This window comes from Salvia splendens, chromosome 22 (genome assembly GCF_004379255.2).
Source record: "Salvia splendens isolate huo1 chromosome 22, SspV2, whole genome shotgun sequence".
Classification (NCBI taxonomy): domain Eukaryota; kingdom Viridiplantae; phylum Streptophyta; class Magnoliopsida; order Lamiales; family Lamiaceae; genus Salvia; species Salvia splendens.
In genome coordinates, this window is record NC_056053.1 from 14,623,118 (window position 1) to 14,644,172 (window position 21,055).

At 37.0% G+C, this 21,055-nt stretch overlaps 2 protein-coding genes across 2 annotated transcripts; one reads left to right on the forward strand and one right to left on the reverse strand.

Moving 5' to 3' along the window:
- Nucleotides 1-381: 381 nt before the first annotated feature.
- LOC121786767 lies at nucleotides 382-780 on the forward strand. Its single transcript, XM_042185392.1, has one exon. It carries the CDS (start codon nucleotides 382-384, stop codon nucleotides 778-780), a length of 399 nt encoding a protein of 132 aa, XP_042041326.1.
- A 4,523-nt stretch (nucleotides 781-5,303) lies between these two features.
- LOC121786274 lies at nucleotides 5,304-6,725 on the reverse strand. Its single transcript, XM_042184875.1, has 2 exons — nucleotides 6,178-6,725; nucleotides 5,304-6,029 (listed from the first exon to the last, which is right to left on the reverse strand). Exons 1-2 carry the CDS (start codon nucleotides 6,716-6,718, stop codon nucleotides 5,401-5,403), a joined length of 1,170 nt encoding a protein of 389 aa, XP_042040809.1. The 5' UTR covers nucleotides 6,719-6,725; the 3' UTR covers nucleotides 5,304-5,400.
- Nucleotides 6,726-21,055: the final 14,330 nt, after the last annotated feature.

Genomic DNA, 21,055 nt, shown 5'->3' on the forward strand with positions numbered 1-21,055 from the left:
TCCTTAACATATTGCGTTTTTTTTATTTTGGTCCAAAACATTATCTTTTGAATTATTCGGTCCCTCACATTTGAAATCGGATCACATTTAGTCCATTTTGAACGGTTCCGTCAAATATTTGACGGTTTTAATTACCGGATCACAAATCCGTCACTAATCCGTCACTAACTGGGAGAAACTGATCCGTCACTAATCCGTCACTAGTCCATCACTAAAGTCTTTTGTTAACAATTTTTTCAAAATTTAGCAACGAAAAAAAGTAACTCAAATTGGGCATCAAACTTTATATATAGCGAAAAGGCCAAAGTCGGTGATAAAAATAAAATCATCCATTCTCTCTTCTCCAATCCATCAATTCCTGTAACAATTTAGAAGATAGAGATGGGTTGGTTTCTACAAGTGAAAAAGGGGATGAGCTGGAAAGAGCAAGCCATAGCCTCCTTCGGGGCGCCGCCGCCGCCACTGATGGCGTTCACGACCGTGCTGCTGATGCTGGTTTACTTGGCGACGCACTCGGACTACAAGGAGATGATGGAGAAACGGAAGACAGGGTTCCGCTTCAGCCTCCTCCTGCTGCCTCTGCTCCCCATCGTCGTCCTCAACCTCGTCACGCTCCTCCACTGCCTCCTGCGCTACAACTTCGGAGCGCACCACTATCACCACGCGGCTTCTGACGGCGACACGGGGTCGGCGTCCGGGCTGGTTCTGGTGCTGCTCCTGCTTTTTGTGCTGGTTCATTACCAGTCCTCGTTTCACTCTTCTTGGTTTAGATTTATTTGATTACTACATTTCTATTATTAGAAAGTTAGTTATGGTGTGGTAATAAAAACGGGATGGATTTGTGACGGATTTGTGACGGATTAGTGACAGATTTGTGATGGATCAGTTTCTCCCAGTTAGTGACGGATTAGTGACGGATTTGTGACCCGGTAATTAAAATCGTCAAATATTTGACGGAACAGTCCAAAATGGTCCAAATGTGGTCCGATTTCAAATGTGAGGGACCGAATAATTCAGAAGATAACGTTTTGGACCAAAATAAAAAAAAAACGCAATATGTTAAGGACCATTTTGGGACTTTAGTCAAAAGCAAACAATGCATACTCTTAAGGGACGGAATGTGTATTATTTTGGCCGGACTTGTATTTTTATAATAGGCCTGATGCCACTCTCCTCCAAAACCCAAAAACGCCACTCTTCTCTACAGCCAGCAGCAGCAGCGTTTAGAAATGGCTCCAGCGAAAGGTATGCAATTCGTCTTTTAATCTCGAGATTTGGAATATGTTTTCGGTTATTTCTTTGTTACGCATCAAATTCAGCCTTGATGTTGTGCTGATTCGTTGTTTAATATTTGTAGATCGTAGTTTTTGTTGATTTGAACGGTAATTTGTTTTAAAATAGTAAATGCAAATTTGGAATCAGGAAAGCAAAATAACGATGTCGTTTCCTATTAATTTGATAAGCTGATCCACAGCCATTGTTAGTTGCTGCTTGAGGTTTATTTTTATGATTTTTAAGCAAGAGTTGTTTATGCAATATATGAACTGATAAAATGTTGCTAGCACTATGTGTTAGGCTATTTATGCTCTTTTTTGTTGGAGACTGGTCATTCCCAGAATTTTGTAAAGATGCGTGATTACTGATTACATTACCTTTGTTACAGTTCTAGTTATATTATTAGAGCTTTTATCAAACTCCAAATTGCGGCCTGGTCTCAAGGTAGAATAATTAATTACTCCCGTAATAAATGAAGTTTGAAGACTACTATGCTTATTATGAATTTGAAGGAAAGCATGCATCTAGCCTAACTTACTTTTATTTCTTTTCAATTTCCCTCTCTACTATCAATTCATTTCTTCAAATCATCACTTAAAATTTCACTATGTCCAATTAAATTGTGTTATCCCTGTCGTGAATTGCCATATTTTCCCTTGGGATAAATAGCTCTAGTGGTTATGAGCGATTGAAAATTAAACGATGTCTTCTTGTTTGATGGTAACGACAGAAATGTTGAAGCAGCTGAATTGATTGATTACAGTTTTGTATGCTTCTTTTCACACATCAATACACTTGAATTGGAAACATAAAACTCAGAGGTTTTCTGAGCTATTGGTCCAACATAGTTAGGCTTAAGAGGCCAATGCACATATACATATAGCATGCTTTGTAAACTTGAAGAGTTGTTTTTGGTTAAATGTGTGAGGTGTCCTTTTATATTCCTGAAGTCGTGAAGCTTGGTGCATCTCTTTTTTTTTGTTATGTTTTAATAATTCGTGCTTCTGATTGCAGGTTAAGCTACCAGAGCAGCCGAGTTCTATTGTCGCCAAGGTGCTTTTCTTTTGATCATGTTTACACCCATTTGTTGTTCCTAGTAGGGAAGAAATGTACCTGACTTAGCTTCGTCGATCTATAAATTTTCTCCTGAGCCCTTGTAGGAGGATATGTTTCTTATTGTCTCCCAGTGCATAACTTGCATATTTATCATAACCTGATGATACTAATTCTTTCATAAGTAGTTTAGGAATCGACATGAACAATTCTTGCTTCCAACAGTTGTATTACGTTCGTTCTTTTATGGTGTCATGATTATTTTTAAAAATGACCTTCTTGTTGCTTGCTTGCTGTTTCGACATTTTGTAGTGTGACACATCTCAGAGCGTTCCACAAATCTGAATGTATCTGCAAAGTTGCAACTAAAGCTCCCTTACTAACTATATTAAAATCTCACAAACAGCTTAAACGATGGGAGCGGAAAGAGTGCAAACCGAACAGTGCTACACAAAATGCACGTTAAACTTGGAGATACTGTAAAAGTCATTTCGGGAAAGTCAGCGAAGTAAGCAGGATTATAACGCATAACAGCAGCATTGTAATTAAAGAGCAAGGGGGAGGATGAACCAGGCCAGATAATCAAGGTTATTTTCTTTCCTCAACTTTGAGCTTCGACCTACAATCCACGCTTGAAAATTTTATATGGTGATATGCAACTAAGTCCAAGTGATAAGTTTAATGTATTATCTATTTGAGATCGAAGCTCCTATTCACACCTCAAATGTTATGCTATATTCAAAAGAGAAGGATGTGGTGAGCAGGGTAGGTCATAAAACCCTGGAGAGATTATTGACAGTGCAGAGAACTGGAAGAGAGTGGCTAAAGAAAAGGAGAAAGCAACAGAATTAGCTACTGCCTCTTAGGAGACCAGGTTCTGTATATCCGTTCGATGTATCCCACCTATGTAATAATCTAGATCTACAATTTGTACTCCTCAATTTATTCTGTTAACTTACATTCTAAGAACACACTAATTGTTCCTTCCTAAATTTTAATATGACCAATTCGATAAAATTTTGATGGATTCTTTAGTGTGTGGTAACCTCTCGATGTGAATAGCTATATCTCTTTCTGTAATTTCTTGAATGTCATGCAGTGAAGATGCTGTTAATCAACTAAATAAGGTTAAACTTAGGTTTTTCTACTCTCTTTTCTCTTAGGTGCATGATTGATGTTCGGTTTCCTAGATAAAATAGTCCAAAATATTAAGTCATGAGATTATTTTAGTTGGATGAGGTTTGGCTATGACTAATTATCACATGATTATCCATCTTGAATTGAGTTGTGAGATTCAATCTCATGAACCAAACACACTACATATTTAATCCTGAAATACAATCTTGCAAACTGAATGACCCCTAAATGAGTTGATACTGGCATGAATAGAGTATGATATGAACAGTAGCTCAGCTCACGAACCATGCTCGTCGCACCCCATCGTGAACACATTTGCCTGGTGTAGATGCCAGTAACTGTTTCATTGTGCCACTTAAATCATGACATAAGGTCTAAGATATCGCAGATCGATTTAGTCTACCCAAACTCCAGTTTCACAAACAGATTAAACCATTAATATTATTATTCTCTTTTTTTCCTGGATTGCAGAATGCATCAGATGACAAAGGCTATTAGAAGAAGGCTTTTCTGTCAATTTTTGGTGTTGAATTTTTCAATAGGCAAAAGCTTCTTGAGAGAGAAGTGTAGCAGGTTGACACCCTATGAAGAGTCCAAATCACCATTAATGCCATTTACATTCAAACATGCTTATTTCAAATTTTCTTAACCAAATGTAGATAGGTTTGATCTACCTCTCCATTTATAGCCCATGTTTTAATATTACTTGCAGAAGAATTGATTCTCCCCAACCTAACTGCATCTTTTCTTTCTTCTCAGTCTGAAGAAGCAATGAAATTTACCATTTACCAGACTACAATTACAGTGTTCCTATATACAGCTAAGAAACATGTGATACACTTGGTGGGTAAGAAAGCATGTTCCCCTCAAAGAAAGTTGTGATATAGCTCCAAATGAAAAAATAAAACTCAGCATGAAAGTTAGAGGCATGGAGAAGAGGGCATCAGAAAAAAGTGAGCTGCACAAACACAAGAAATCAAATTGGAAATGTCATGACAAATACTAGTATAAAACTGCCAGTACAATATGAGCTGTTATTGTCTCGATTCTTGTTCTACATTTTGAACTTACACTATGATTCATTACTCTCAACTTGCCCCCACATTATTTATTGTGCAGAGCAACTTTTATTTGGATTGTATTTTAAAATAAGCAAGTCAAAACATTCCTCTCATCTTTCACATTCATTGATTTCAATCACTACTTCTTTCTTCTACTAGTTTGCAAAAATGCATCCTCTGTTTTGTTTGTCAAATTTCAAGAGTAATGATTTGGTACTATCTTATTTTACATGTAACATTTTCAGGAAAGTGGGCAGATTATTTACTATCATTGTAGGAAGGTGACATTTTCATGTAAGTAGGTATTTCAAAGTCAGGACAAAGACAAGCTTAGTAATAAAATGTTGAGGAACTATTAATTGATGTTTATTTGTTGCTAATGTAGTTGGTCTGAACCAAAATGCAATGAGATACTGGCGCTTGATATCACGAATATTTCCAAAAGTTTGTTTTTTTCACATGAACTTTAAACTTGACAAAGTTTGTTTTTTCACATGAACTTTAAACTTGACATATAATATCATGAACTTATATAGTAGTACTTTCAGCACCGGCAACAAAATCCGACCACATGTCACTTACCATCACAACACGTCGGATATGGTTATCACTGAAAAATTAAAGTTATGTGATTACAAAGTCCCTATAATGCATATATGATCTCATTTTAGTGTACTTAGATTTTGTCGCCAGTGATATTATATGTCAAGTTTAAAGTTCATGTGAAAAAAATAAACTTTTGGAAAGTTTCGTGATATTAAGTGCAAATTCCCCAAATGCAATGCAACCCAGGATTGAATTCTACAGAACATCATTAAAATTGTGACACAATTAATCAACTACAAACTAACCTAAACACAAAACCAAAAGTCCCTCAAGTTTTACAAATGATCACAAAGCAAGGAAGCAGAGCTTTGGGGTTAAGCAAGTAAAGCTCCTCAACATTGGAATACAAGCCCACCTTCCCGGCTAGGGAGTCGAACCCGGTCTGGCCAACGATGTCTAGCACGTTGTCGAGAGGGCGGTGCACCCTCCCGGCAATCACCCTGCACACGATCAACGCCTTCCTAAGAGACGGATCGTCGTCCACATCGTCCTCTATCGACTCAAAAGCCCTTCCGCTAGTTGAAGCTGTGAAAACTCCCACTCCATTTCTCACCTCCCTTTTCGCAGAGAAGCCGTGCCGGATGATGCGGCACACGCTGCACTTGTCCGACACGCAGAGGGCCGAGGAGCCGACGCCAAGGGCGCAGGCCGCGTGGGTCCCGTAGAACCGGAGGAGCTCGTTGCCGTCCGCCAAGCAACGAGGGTGTTTTTTTGGGAGCTTGCTTGCTTTGATCTTTACCATCTCTCTGTAGTCCTCAAATCTGCATACGGTTTTTGGCATGTTGTGAACTTTTAAAACCCTTTGGATTCTAACGCTGCGGCTTGGCTCGGATTTAGTCGATCTGCAAATGATTTCGACTACCTTTCGCGAGGAGTCGCCTTCCACTAGCTCCGTCACTGCATTCGCAAGACGAAACCGTTAGAAAACTGGTCTGGTAGGAAAAGTGGTTAATTAATGACTGAGGCCATGATATATATATTTTTTCTAATTAACGAATCGAAGTGACAAAGGGCTAATAAATAATTGTGAATTGTGACTACATACCAGCATGGGAGGATAGATGGTGGGATTCTAGATACTCCAATTTGACGAAGTGCTGGCCGCATTTGTGGCACGTTGCAGCACCAGCAGCGTCGTTGTTTCGTGTTTGCGACGTGAGTACGTTTTTACGGGTGTCTTGAGAAAAACCGGAGAATTTAAGGTCATGTTTGGAAGTGGAGAAGACGACGTGGTGGGCGATGGGGTTGAGGAACTCGCTGCTGCCGATGGAGCGAGGGCTGGAGGCCGGGGGAGGCGGCTCGGGATGCCTCTTGCTGCCGTGGATCACGTCTTTGAGGTTCGCGATGGACCTCGAGCAGCCGGAGCGGCTGCTTCTCGACTGCAGCTTCTTCTTCACCGGATCGTAGACGTCGGAGGAGTTGGATTTGCAGAACCAAGCTCTTGGCATGCTGTCTGTCTGGCTGTCTTCTTCTTGTTTAATTTTTTTGTCAGATAAGAGAAGAGAATGATCAGTTGAATTCACTCTAAAAAAGGTGGTTGATGTGAAGACAATTAATATTGCAATTGGCCCCTTATCGTCAAACATATTGTGGGATTTTATGAATCAAGATATTAATGCGTTGCATCAAAATATATTCATAATCTCACCACCAAGATTTCGAGTTCAAACCGGCAATTTTGATTTAGTTATTGTGGATTATTTGGATTTTCATTTTGTAGAATAAAATTACAAATTTTAGATTTTATATTATTTATAAATAAATAAAATAAGAGCAGTTTGATTTTGTTTCGGAGGAAGAAGGTAAATTGTAATATTATATGTGAAATTACCCATCGAATTAATTTACGACCAATTCAAATGGTATTATAATATGTCAAATGATTTATAAACGTAAATCTTGAAAAAAGTACAATAATAAATGCTGGATACAATTTGCTATATATTTGTATGAAAACAGATCGCGGTTCTAGATTTATTAGTGACCATTGATCTTTGCGTTGAATGGAGGGAAGAATATGTGTGAATCTTGGACCAAAGTCGATTAATTCATTGTTATCAACCAAAATAATTACCCAAAATAGAGTCGAAATAGTTACTAAGTTTTTTTAATCCGATATATTATATACTATAACTATAGTACCATATATCATTATTATGGAATCAAATATGTCAATTTCTTTGGATGAGGATATTAAGTTAAATTCAATTTCAAAATAGCATACAATTGTATTTATCAAAATGTAAAATACTCCAATTTTGAAAAATAAAAATAAATGTATTATGGCATGAAGATATAAGTTAAAAAATACTATATATATTTCCCAAAAAATGATTACCACGGGACAATGTTTGCTTACAAAACACTATCAAAATTTGAAGAATTATTGATTATTAATTTAAAAAATATAGATTCCATGACCAATTCAAACTTTGTAATCAAAATTTGAAGAAATATAAATATAATAGACACAATAATTATGAGTTTCCGTAGTCTAATGATCCATATCCCTTTCAACGAAACAAAGTAGAATTACGGAGCCGTGCAAAAATGATGACTAAATTGAATGCTGCATTCCAAAATGTTATTTTCCTTACTAATTTATAGTACTATATTGTTTTGTTATTGACGGAATATTTTAAATATTATTCTTTTGATATATAAGACTATTATGAACTTTGCATTCAATTGATGATGTGAACGATTGAATGCCATTTTATCGATAATGTGGGAATATTTTTAAGCTTCAATCAGGCAAAAGTTAAACTTATAAATCATAAAACGAAACTCACATTATTTGTTGTTAAACAAGGAAAGGAGCGTAGAGAGTCAATCAAAATAATGCACCGAGAATAGATTGATACTCTCATTATTTGATTGATATCATCCCATATATACATGCTTGTAATACCTATTTAAAGGGACACAACGTACATCCAATATAATCAAGCAATATATCAATCAATACATTCTCTACACATATTCCTCTTCTTCTTCCTCAACTATGCCTAATACACCATTCAAGATGGTATCAGAGCAGGGATGAGACTCAGAGTAGTCTCATCACTGTCTCGGACCAATCTCGAACCCTATAACCAAAACCCGGCAAATTCTGTCAAAACCAATAAACATGTCAGACGACAAAGAACAACCCAAACCAACGGAAACAGAGCAATTTGCTCGAATGTTTGTCGAGTTTATGCGCTCGAGTATAGCGCACCAAAACCAAATAATACCAGCCAATCCTCCAGATCCGAAACCAGAAATCTACAGAATTGATTCATCACCGTTAATCATCAGTGAAAGATTAAACGGCGAAAACTATGCCCTCTGGGCCGTTCTCATGAAAGCAGCGGTCAGTGGGAGAGGGATGATATCTCACATCACTGGAGTCCCATCCCCTCCGGCAAGGACCAACCCAACATTCGAAAGATGGCAACAAGCAGACCACTGTGTATTCACGTGGCTTATGCAAAACATGGAGTCCCGACTAGTCAGCCGCGTCTCTCAATACCCGACGGCCAGAGAAGTATGGAACAGCCTAGAGGTCACATATGCTAGCGGAGGCGACAAGATTCAAGTGTACGACCTGTACGCAAAGGGAATAACGTTAAAACAGAAGGATGAATCTCTGGAAGACTTATGGACAACACTAAACGATATCTGGATCTCCATAGATCGGAAACACCCGAATCCGATGAAGTACGCAGAAGATATCGAAATTTACAACACTGAGAAACAAGAACAGAGGTTGTTTCAATTGTTAATAGCTCTTAATGGCAGATATGAAAGCATCAAGAAGGAGATATTAAGGGCAAATCCACTCCCCTCCGCAGAAGCCGCATATGCCATCCTCCGGCAAGAAGATGCCAGATCGAGTGTTCTACAAATTGGAGACCTCGGCACTCAGGGGATCGGTGCCGGGTTAGCCGCGACTCAGAGGTGGCAAAATCAGACAACCCACCGCAACAGCCCTCAACCCGGTGGCGGCGGAAATGGCAGAAATTGGAACAAACGGATCGAAGAAGACAAATCGAAACTTGTCTGTTCCCACTGCGGAAAGAAAAAACATTCACGGGAGACCTGCTTCGAACTCCACGGCTACCCGGAGTGGTGGCAAGAAAGAAAGAAGAGCAACCAGCCATCGACACCATTCCGAGGAGGCCGGGCGGCAGCAGCCGTAGCAGGGGGAGAGACAACCATTGCCGGCATCGGGAGCAACCCTGGGGTCGCTAATAGCCAAGGCGGCAACTCAGTGACAGAGGAGACGGCGGTCGGAGTGGCATCCATCGCCAGAGGAGGTGGCGCAAATTCACCCCAGTCGGAAACCTCGGAGATGGAGGCGCCCAATATTGATGGAGGTAAATTAGGATTCGAGAAATTATTCTCAAACCCTCCAACCCCTAACTTATTACACTCCATACCCCACCAGGAAAGACATATCAAAAGCCACCCCTTTAACTTCAGTAAATTACCAAGCGGACCCCGAAATGCTAGAAATTATAAAAGCAGCCCCAAAATTCCAAAACACCTCAAATCAGGTCCAACAATTCAAAATAAAACCCAAACAGTCCCAATACTTTGCGAGAACCGATTCCAGCTACTTGAAAACCTACCTACATCGTATGCCTTGTCTGTTTCCTCTGGAGATAAAAATGATAAATGGATCTTTGACTGCGGAGCCACTGACACTATTACATATGATATTTCTGATTTATCTGATATGCATAGGGCACAAAAAGGTCATATTCAAACTGCCAGTGGAGAGTTTACTTCTGTGGAAGGAGCAGGAACTGTTAGAATATCACCTACTCTGACACTATCCAACTGTTTATATGTTCCTTCCATGTCACACAAACTATTATCAATCAGTCATGTGACAAAAGAGTTAAATTGCACTCTCCTAATGCAACCCAATTTTTGCCTACTGCAGGATATCAGAACAGGGGAAATTATTGGACGTGGCACTGAGCGAGATGGGCTGTATTACGTGGATGAGATTGCCCAACAAGGAAATGCTTTGCTCACTCACGGATCAATTGACAGGGAGGCTTGGCTTTGGCATCGTCGTTTAGGACATCCTTCCACGGGTTATTTAAAAACTCTTTTTCCTAAATTTAATCAAGATATGTACTGTGAAACATGTGTGTTGGCCAAAAGCCATAGACATTCATATAAACCCAATAATACCAGAGTTGATTCTCTTTTTTCACTAGTACATTCTGATGTGTGGGGTCCATCACCAGTTACGGGGGGACAAGGGTTCAAATACTTTCTTCTTTTTATAGATGACTGTACACGAATGACATGGGTCTATTTTATGAAACAAAAAAATGAAGTCTTTGAACACTTTAGTCATTTCCATGCCCTTGTACAAACTCAATTTCAGAAAAATATAAAAATACTCCGATCCGACAATGGGGGGGAATTTGTAAACTCCAGAATGAAGGCCTTCTGTCATGATAAAGGTCTAGTCCACCAAACTACCTGCCCATATACTCCAGAACAAAACGGGGTATCTGAAAGGAAAAACCGTACCCTTCTAGAAATGGCTCGGGCCATGCTCATTGAGTCCAATACCCCAAAAACTTTCTGGCCTGAGGCTATTGCTTCATCAGTCTATCTGACAAACAGATTACCCTCTACTACCCTGAACCTCAAAACACCAATAGACATCCTCTCAACACAAGCCCAAATTCCACTGCCCTTGACACTTCAGCCTCGAGTGTTCGGATGCTCAGTTTTCGTTCACATACCAAAACACGAACGAACAAAACTCTCACCTTGTGCCATAAAATGTGTCTTCGTGGGATATGGGGCATCTCAGAAAGGGTACAGGTGCTTCGACCCTAAGTCCAACCGTATGTTCACCACCATGAATTGCGACTTCCTTGAAACAGACTATTTTTTCAACCACCTTAGCGGTCAGGGGAAGAGTGATAATGACCCACTAAGCCGGTTACCAAAGTCAAGTCCTCCAACTGGCCCACCAGGCTTCCACTGCGCTACTTCTGGCCTGCTGGAAGAAGTCATCAAGAATTCTGAAGAAATCTCTAATATACAGCCCTCGCCAATCAGTGACACACTCCAAGAAAATCCTCTTCTGATATCCGCTGTAAGTACTCCTGATAAATCTCCTGATCTTGGTAATGGTGTTCATAAATTTGGTGAGACTGAACCTGAGACAGATGTTGAGCCGGACTCTGATGAGGCAGAGATCTGTGATTTACTAGAAGAACAGGTGAGTGAAGGAGTTGGAGGATATAAACTGCCACCACGACCCAACAGAGGGGTTCCACCGAAGAGATACAGCCCTGAATTCATAGGAAAAAAGGCTAAGTACTCACTAGTCAACTTGGCTAGGGGACAACTCTCGGAAATGGCCTATGCATTCGAAGCTGCACTGTATGAAGAGGAAGAAATTCCTTACACTGTTGAAGAAGCTTGGAGACACAAGCCTTGGCGAGAGGCAATGCCGAAAGAAATAGGTGCTCTAGAGAGGAACGACACATGGGAAAAATGCAAAATACCAGACGGAAAGAAGACAGTTGGTTGTAAGTGGGTGTTCACTATCAAACGCAGACCAGACGGTTCCATAGAAAGATACAAGGCCCGATTGGTAGCCAAGGGATACACACAGACCTATGGAGTAGATTATGATGAGACATTCTCCCCAGTGGCAAAGATGAATACCATCCGGGTACTCTTATCCGTTGCTGCAAACAGAGACTGGCCTCTACATCAATTTGATGTCACAAATGCATTTCTCCATGGAGAATTGAAGAGAGAAGTGTATATGCAAGCACCACCAGGATTCTCAGAAGGGTACAAGGAGGGAGAAGGGTGTCGATTGAAGAAAACCTTGTACGGACTCAAGCAGTCTCCTAGGGTCTGGTTCGGGAGGTTCACTGAAGCTATGGCGAAGTATGGATTCAAACAAAGCCAATCGGACCATACATTGTTCCTGAAGAAGCGAGATGGTCGACTAACATGCTTGATTATCTATGTAGACGACATGATCATTACTGGAGACGATACAGAAGAAATCGAGAGACTTAAGGGGAGCTTATTCCAAGAATTCGAGATGAAGGACTTAGGAAGTCTTAAGTACTTCTTGGGAATAGAAGTATTGAGGTCTGAAGGAGGACTTTTCTTGAGACAGAAGAAATACACCTTGGATATTTTGGCTGAGACAGGACTTCTGGACTGCAAAGCAGTTGACACACCGATCTCAGTGAATCACGGCCTACATATCTCAGAAGAGGCGGAACTAGCAAACCAAGGCAAATATCAACGCCTAGTTGGGAAACTCATCTACCTCTCCCACACTAGGCCTGATATCGCCTATGCAGTAGGGATTGTGAGCCAGTTTATGCATAGGCCACAGAAGGATCACTATGAAGCTGCATTAAGAATTGTCAAGTATCTCAAGGGAACAGTTGGATATGGGATAATGTTCAAAAAGAACGAACAGAGAGGAGTTTATGGATATACAGATGCTGATTGGGCAAGCAATCCCGTGGATAGGAGATCGACAGCAGGCTATTTCACCTTCGTTGAAGGTAATCTAGTCACTTGGAGGAGCAAGAAACAGAAGGTGGTCGCTTTATCCAGTGCTGAAGCAGAATTCAGGGGGATCAAAAGCGGACTAATGGAAATATTATGGCTGAGAAGATTGATGAAAGAAATTGGGCTCACTCCAGATAAAAGCCAACTCTTCTGCGACAATAAGGCAGCAATCAGTATCTCCGAGAACCCAGTTCAGCATGATAGAACCAAACACGTTGAAGTTGATAGACATTTTATCAAAGAAAACATCGAGAATGGAGCAGTAGAGCTACCCTTTGTTCGATCAGAAGATCAACTGGCAGATATACTCACCAAGGCAGTCAACTCAAGAAGCTTCACAAGTGTACTTTGCAAGTTAAGCTTTGGGGATCCCACCACTCAACTTGAGGGGGAGTGTTAAACAAGGAAAGGAGCGTCGAGAGTCAATCAAAATAATGCACCGAGAATAGATTGATACTCTCATTATTTGATTGATATCATCCCATATATACATGCTTGTAATACCTATTTAAAGGGACACAACGTACAGCCAATATAATCAAGCAATATATCAATCAATACATTCTCTACACATATTCCTCTTCTTCTTCCTCAACTATGCCTAATACACCATTCAAGATTTGTTACATGTCATCTCAATCATCAATATTATCAATGAAATGTCACTAAATTGTTTATATCTGTCATCATGTGTGTAATTGACAATCTAATACAAATTCATAATATTATATACAAAATTCAAAACTATTTTTTAAAAGGTTATGTGATATTAGACGTCAATAGGCATTTATATTTGATATTATTATACTTGATGCAAAAAAAACAAATATAGAGTCCTGTTCCTTTACAGTGTGACGAACTCAATACATGTATTATCATGTCTACCAATACTTGTTACAAAATGTAATTGCTGAATGATTGGTCTGATCAATACGTTCTTACAGTAGTTTATAGTAATACATAAACTATCACAAAAAAAAGATAGATTTTCAAAACATGACGCAAGATTTGAATTCTGCGTAAATTATATACAAAAATTATTAGTTACAAATATTTATGATGGCCTAAAATAATCTTGGATGGCATTAAAAGAAAACAACAGTTTTATTGCATCTATAATTCATTAAGTGCACTCCACATGTTAAAGTGCAACCAAAATATCGTTTGCATTAGTTGAGAGAAAACGGCTACTTTCTCCACTGCAATAAATATTATTGGTAATGCCACTCCTTTATAATTAGGTATATCAATTGAGCTAATGCGTTTAAATTTGGGCTAACCCGTTCAAATTGTCGGATTATTTGTGTGCAGGCTATTTGAATTGTAAATTTTCAACCCTAATTCTGACCTAGCTAGTAGTTCTTCAGACCAAAAAGTTTAAAAAAATAATCTTTCGTAATCAAAATTTTTCTCCGTAAGATAATACTAAATTTTAGATATGTCTTCTTTTTAGTTTTGAAATCACATAAAATAATTCTAAAATTTCCTGTGCAACCCATCGGGCTGACCCATAACCCGTTAGGACTAACTCATTTAGCATGTTTTGGAGTACGATTTATTCATACAATAGTGGTTGGAATTACTTGGTCACGTGTAATGTTGTTCCTTAAAAGATGGTGTCAATATTAATCCACGTGAGGCTGTAGTAGTCTATTTTATTTGTACTATTTCAGACGTGCTATAATTAATTTTAGAGTGAATTATAAAAACTGTCCTTATGATTAAGATTTTATTCTATGAACTTTAAAAATATCTTTAATATTCCATAAATTTTAAAAACAAAATGGAAAAAGGCATATGGAAGAAGAAGATAGTTTTAAAATAATATTAGATTCAATACTAAAAAATAATATTGTTACGCAGTGCAAGTAGTTTGAAATAATATCAAACTGAAAAGGTGATATTATAAATGGACAAAAAAGCCCATCTCACTTTTGGGGCATTTTTGGGATAAATTGTCCCTGAAAAGTGCAAAAAGATCGCTAATGAATAAAACTCTTAGTTCAGGGACTAGTGGGGATATTTTTAAAGTCCGAACTACTTGAAACAACAACCCGTTCAGGGACTGTTTTTTAGTTATCTCTTAATTTTAACAACTAAATGTCATGTTTTCTTGTCTTATTAAGTTTTAATTCACTTTCAATATAGTACATCCAAATAATTATTAAATAAAATCATTTAAAAAATTATTTTTGGACAGTTCAAATTAAGAAAAATGGACGAAGAGAAATCACGTTATCTCGCTAATAGCAGCTCAATCCTCTGCAAATTTTAGATAATGACTTCTAAAAGAATACTACTAATGACTATTTTATGAGCAGCACTCGCTCGGCCTCAAAGATAAACATACACTGTAGGGAAACCCTACAATTATCAATATAAAAATTGATCTCAATATAAAATGCAGACCAAATTGCGACCATGAGATTTAACAATCTAATGGTCAATAATTAAAGAAAAATACGGAGGATCATTATAAAACAGTTTTAGATTATATTATAAAATTCGGGTTTGAGGTCATGTTAAGATCAATTTATATCATTATTACTATAATGACGTAAAAATAAGCTTTCGATGACAAAATAACCTCCGTATGCTTGGTTCTGCAATTTTTTTAAAATTCGATTTACAATAAATTATTGTTGCAGTGACTATTATTGTACTACTACTATAAGTCCATAAACAAAATGATGCTGCGAAATTTTAATTATTTTCAAGTTAGCGTAATAGGGGCATGGGCAGGGAATTTTTTTTAAAAGGAGCTCCACTATATATATGGATTATAAAATTCTGATCAAAACAAAATTCCTTGTTAATGTCAAATTGTAGAATCAAAACATTGAAGTCATTTTAAAATAACTTTGAGGTTATTTTTATGTCATTGTGAAAAATTGGATTTGAAAAACACAGGGATATTTTTAGATTGTTTTAAATTATTTTCATATTTTAAAAATTAGAATTTTCTGAAAATGACTTTTGTACTATTTGATTCTATAGTTTAACATTAAAAATTGAGTTTTGCATATATCACAATTACAAGTTTTGCATATATCACAATTACAAGAAGAACTATACAAATGCATAAATTAAATATTTCAAAAGAATGAAAAGTTCATAGTATTACTTTAACATTCTTTTTGCTAAAATAATGCGAATTGGCCATGTGTGTTCTCATTGATAGAAAACGATATATCAGTTGTTTGTTAACCTTAATTAAAAATCGAATGCATAAGTTTTCTTTTTCATAGTTTTCTGATTAAAAAATAAAAGAAAAAAATAATATTTTGCATAATGAATTAAAAAGAAATGGAAAGAATTTGAATATTAAAAATTATCAATGCTAACAAATACTCCATATGTCCCATAAAAATATGGGCGGATGAGATGTCACGAGAATTAAGATAAAATTGTTAAAGTAAGAGAGAGTAGGAGAATGGTATGGTAAAGTAAGAGAGATGAGGAGAATAGTAGTTAAAGTAGAGTTAGTGGATAGTAGAACCTACATTATTAAATTGATAAAACTTTCCAAAAATGGAATGCACATATTTTTATGGGGCGGACGAAAATGGTAAGAACACATATATTTATGGGACGGAGGGAGTAAAAGACATCAATGTTTCAAAAGAAATACTCCATCCGTCTGTGAATAGGAGTCCAATTTTCCATTTTGGTCTGTCCGTGAATAGGAGGTCCGGTTTATTTTACTTTAAATTGTATTATGGTCTCACATTCTACTAACTCATTTCACTCACATTACATTTAAGATTTATATACACAAGTGGGACTCATATACCACTAAATTTTTCACCCACTTTTTCTTAACATTTCTTAAAACTTGTATCGGAGAGAAGTGAGACTCCTATAAGCAGATGGAGGGATTAAAGAATTTTAACTGAAAAAGCACTGATATCGTTGTTTGTTATTAACCTTAATTTAAAAATTGACTAACAACTTTGTTGGGGTCTCAATGATAACGGGCAAATTCGAGATCTCTACTAATTGTCGCTCCTTAGTACAAAAGGTGCGTGACATTCTTCAAGATTTTGATTCAGTCGTGGTTCGACATGCGCATAGAGAAGGTAACTTTGCAGCAGATCTTTTGTCCCATTTTGCTTATAGCTTTTCTAGAGGAGTTCATGTTATAGAAACTCCACCTTTGGTTGATCCATGTTACGTAGTTGGTTGATCCATGATAGCATATGTGTTTATTACATCCGTTAATTGTGTTAGTTTCAGGCTTTGGCTTCCTTTCCTTTACTAACAAAACTAATTGAGTGCATATTTTTTTCATATTTTTATTCTCAATTTCTGAAAAAATAGAAGAAAAACAAATTTGTGCCTGATGAATTAAAAATTATCAATGCTAACAAAGAAAAGAAATTCATGTTTAAAAAGAAATAAAGAATTTTAATTGAAGAAGCACTGATTTAATTATAGCGAGAACTACATTTTTAATCCTTGAATTTTGATTAAGGGCACGTGTTTCAATGATCAACAATATGAATTTTAACGAGAAATTGATAAATTATAATAGAGAAATAGATAAAATGAGTAAAATATAGAAGAGATAAAGAGAAAATATGAATACGAAGATGAAAAGTGAGTAATAAATTAGAAGTAATTTTCTATTTTTAGTATGAGACAAACTTTAATAGACGGACAAAAATAAATACTTATAAGACTATTTTTGTTGATGAAGGGATCAAATTATTTACCACTCCCACATTTATATCTATACATATTAAAAGAGTTTTGGAAATATTTAGAAAAAAATCCACTATAACAAAGTTAGGGATTTTTTTTAATTTTTGTAATAATTAGAGAAAATGAAAGTAGGTTTTAAAGATGACGATGGTAATAAAGTCAGAGAAGTGAAAAGAATTTTTGCTAAATTCTAAAACTTATGTTTTGAAATATTACTCCCTCCGTCTCCAAAGTTTATGTTTTGAAATATTACTCCCTCCGTCTCCAAAGATATGCACTTTGGATTCGGCACAGATTTTAATGCAAAATTGGTAAAATAAGAGAGAAGTAGAGATAGAAAGTAATTAAAGTATTGTAAGTGGAGAATGAGTTTCACCTCATTAGAGATAAAAGAGTTTTCAAAATTGAAAAATGCATATTTTTGTGGGATGAACTAAAAAGAAAGAGTGCATATTTTTATGGGACAAACTAAAAAGGAATAGTACATATTCTTGTGAAACAGATGAAGTATTAAACAGTCTGTAAAACTATAGTATTACTTAAATTCAAATTTGATTTCATAAAATGAAGCTAAAATTTATAAATTTTGATCTATAAATACCAACTCTCATAATTGTGAGAATGAGGTCTTCAAAGCTGGAATTTTTTTGCAAAGAAAGAAAAATGTGGGAGAAAGAGATACTTCTTCCCCTCGGACTAGCACTAGGACTTCCCAAAAACACTTTCTGCCACGTCACTAGGACTTCCCACCCAACTGCCACATCACTAGGACATCCCACTACACAATAGTGAACAAGCACTAGGACATACCGGCGGACAAGCACAATAATAAAAATTCACAAATTCACAAATACGCAATTACAAAATTAAAATTTCGATACGAATACGAGCGGAGAAAGTGCGATAATACTTTTATTAAATAAAAAAAATTAAAATAATACAAAGCAACAAAAAAAACAACAATTTAAACAAAGTTTAGTATGCCTTCAATCTTTATAGTTTGCCGCTAGCCGAACGGGTATGATATGTTTATGTTTTAGGCCTTCATTTTCGACGATCATTGTGCATGATATGAAGTGCAACGAGCCAGATATATAGAGTTAAATTAAAAAAAATAAAAAGTCAAAAAATAAAAAATAAAAAGTGCTCTCGTCCGTCGGCTCGTCCATCGGGGACCCACAATAGCGGACGAGCGGACGGACGACCAAGAAATCCGAAGAACGAGAGGTCGTCCGTCTGGCTCGTCCGCGAGCCGCTCGCCGGTCACAATAGTGGACGAGCGCGATGGACAAGTGGCTCGCCGGTCGCTCGTCCGCCGGCTCGTCCACTATTGTGGATGCTCTAAACATGCTACCATTTCTACGCCTAACTTAACTCGTCGGATATGCGCCGAAGTTGTCGGAGATATAATCATGTAGATATGTCGTTGTGTTCTTCTTGGGCTTGCTTTCTTTGAGATGGTTGTAGGTTGTGCTTGGTTTGTCGATTTTTGGTGTTTCTTTTTTTTTGGAGAGATTTAGTTTTGGTTCAAGCTTTTGTACTCTTTTGCTCACTATTTTCTGAATGGTCCGAGCCATTTTTTTATAAAAAAAAATGTTTATATCGTGAGATGGACTAGGATGATCTGGGCCAAAGTCTCCTGATATAAATATATAGTGTGATTACTTTTTTTTTAAAGTATAGATCAAAATTATTCTATCAGCATAGGTCTTTGTGTTGTTTTATTTTGAACTTATTTAATTTTATATTTTTATTTTCTAATAAAATATTAGTATATTACTGTATATTTTAAAATTTAAAAATCTATTTCAAAATATTGTTTCTCACTCCAGTTGACTAATTAATGTCAGTGCGTTATATTTGTAAATTTACTGAATTAATTACTTATACAAGGCTAAATTATCGTTGCTCCATTTAAAATTTGAAAATGTTAGTAGTTTTCTGTATTTGTACATAAGAATATTACGGTATGTAGATATTGTTTAAATTTTTAAAATTTAGTCTAATATAAAAATAAATAATATTGATCCGTGCAATTGCACAAGTGTTACAGTTACAGTAGTTCTTCGTATTAAAATTTTGGTTAATCACAAACTCAGTTATACTCATATGTAATTCTCAAAAATAAAAGAAGCCCAATTCTCATATGTAAATTATGTCATTAATTCTTTTCGGTTTCTATAATCGATCCCTCTTTATATTATGATATCCATATTCTTTACTTTTTTTTACATATACTTCACTGATATTGTATTTCAATTGCTCACTCAAACCTTGTATGTTATGCAATTGCTTGTCAATTCTTTTTTATCTTTCAGACAACCTACCGATTCATTGTAACTTTGTCATAGTTTATGCCATTAGTGATTTATTTCTTACTTCTCATTTACTTCTATCTTTTATATCTTAGTTGTCAAAGCATATCAAAAGAGAATAATTGAGTGAATATTGGAGAATAATTGATTGCATTATTGTCTAAAAATAGAATGATTACCTTTGATTGTATTAACCTCCTTTGATGATGATTACCTTTAATTGTATTTACCTTAGATAGGCTATATTCTCACCTATATAATGAGGTGATGAATTACATTGTAAACATAACACAAGAAATACAAAGTCTTTTACTCCCAAATACCTTTTCTCAAATTATGTATCGCCTTATGAATCCCAAATCTCTCGATTACCATCTTTAAGATGGTATCAAAGTAGGTTTATTCGGGCTTGAGACTCAGAAAATTATCATCACAGTCTCGATTACCTTTCTCGACCTTTTGAACCTGCAAAACACAGCCACAAAAAAATGTCAGATTCCGAATTTGAAACACCACCAAAAACCAACCAACCCATAACCCTTTCAGCCGAGCAATTCGCTGAATCCATGAGACTGAATATGTCTCAAAAAACCCCAAACGATAAGCCTTCATCTATATAATCACTAGGCGAGGTGCGCCTGACAGAAAAACTCAATGGGGACAACTATCCCCTATGGGAAAAACTGATGAGAAGGGGGATCCGAGGGAAGGGTCTGACGTCTCACATAATAGGAGTTACAGACCCTCCCCCACTGACCGACCCGACCTACAACCGGTGGTAGCAGCGAGACGATTGCTGTTTCAACTGGATCATCAACAACATTGACGTCAGCCTCGTCAATGAGGTCTCCCAATACGAAATGGCCTACGACTTATGGGATAGTCTGGCCACAACATACGGGAGTGGCGCCGACCAATTCCAAATATCGGACCTACACAGACAAGCCTACAACATCAGACAAGGAAATCTCTCTTTAGAGAGTCTATCGCAAAAACTCCAAGATCTATGGATCTCAATTGACACCAGGGATCCTAACCCAATGGACACTCCCTCAGTATCGAGAAATACAACCAGAATACACAGAGACATAGATTATAACAGTTCGTATGGGCATTAGATGGCCACAGATACGATAAAATCAAAAGAGAGATCCTGAACATGGATCCAATACCGACGACGAGGAAGACATACGGACTGGTCAGGAGAGAGTCCATCAATGAGAACCTGCTCAATCCATAACCCAAGGAATCCGGAATCGGAGTCGGACTGGCCGTATTCGACAGAAATCAGTCGTTCCCCACACAACACCACCAGCTACCGAGAAACCCTAGCCA

Excerpts from the sequence above, each read along its gene's own strand:
- LOC121786274 (XM_042184875.1), bottom strand. The coding sequence starts at position 6,718 with ATGTTTGACGATAAGGGGCCAATTGCAATATTAATTGTCTTCACATCA. Across the intron at positions 6,030-6,177 it reads CCATCTATCCTCCCATGCTG|TGACGGAGCTAGTGGAAGGC; the intron begins GTATGTAGTCAC and ends TTGCGAATGCAG.
- LOC121786767 (XM_042185392.1), top strand. The coding sequence starts at position 382 with ATGGGTTGGTTTCTACAAGTGAAAAAGGGGATGAGCTGGAAAGAGCAA.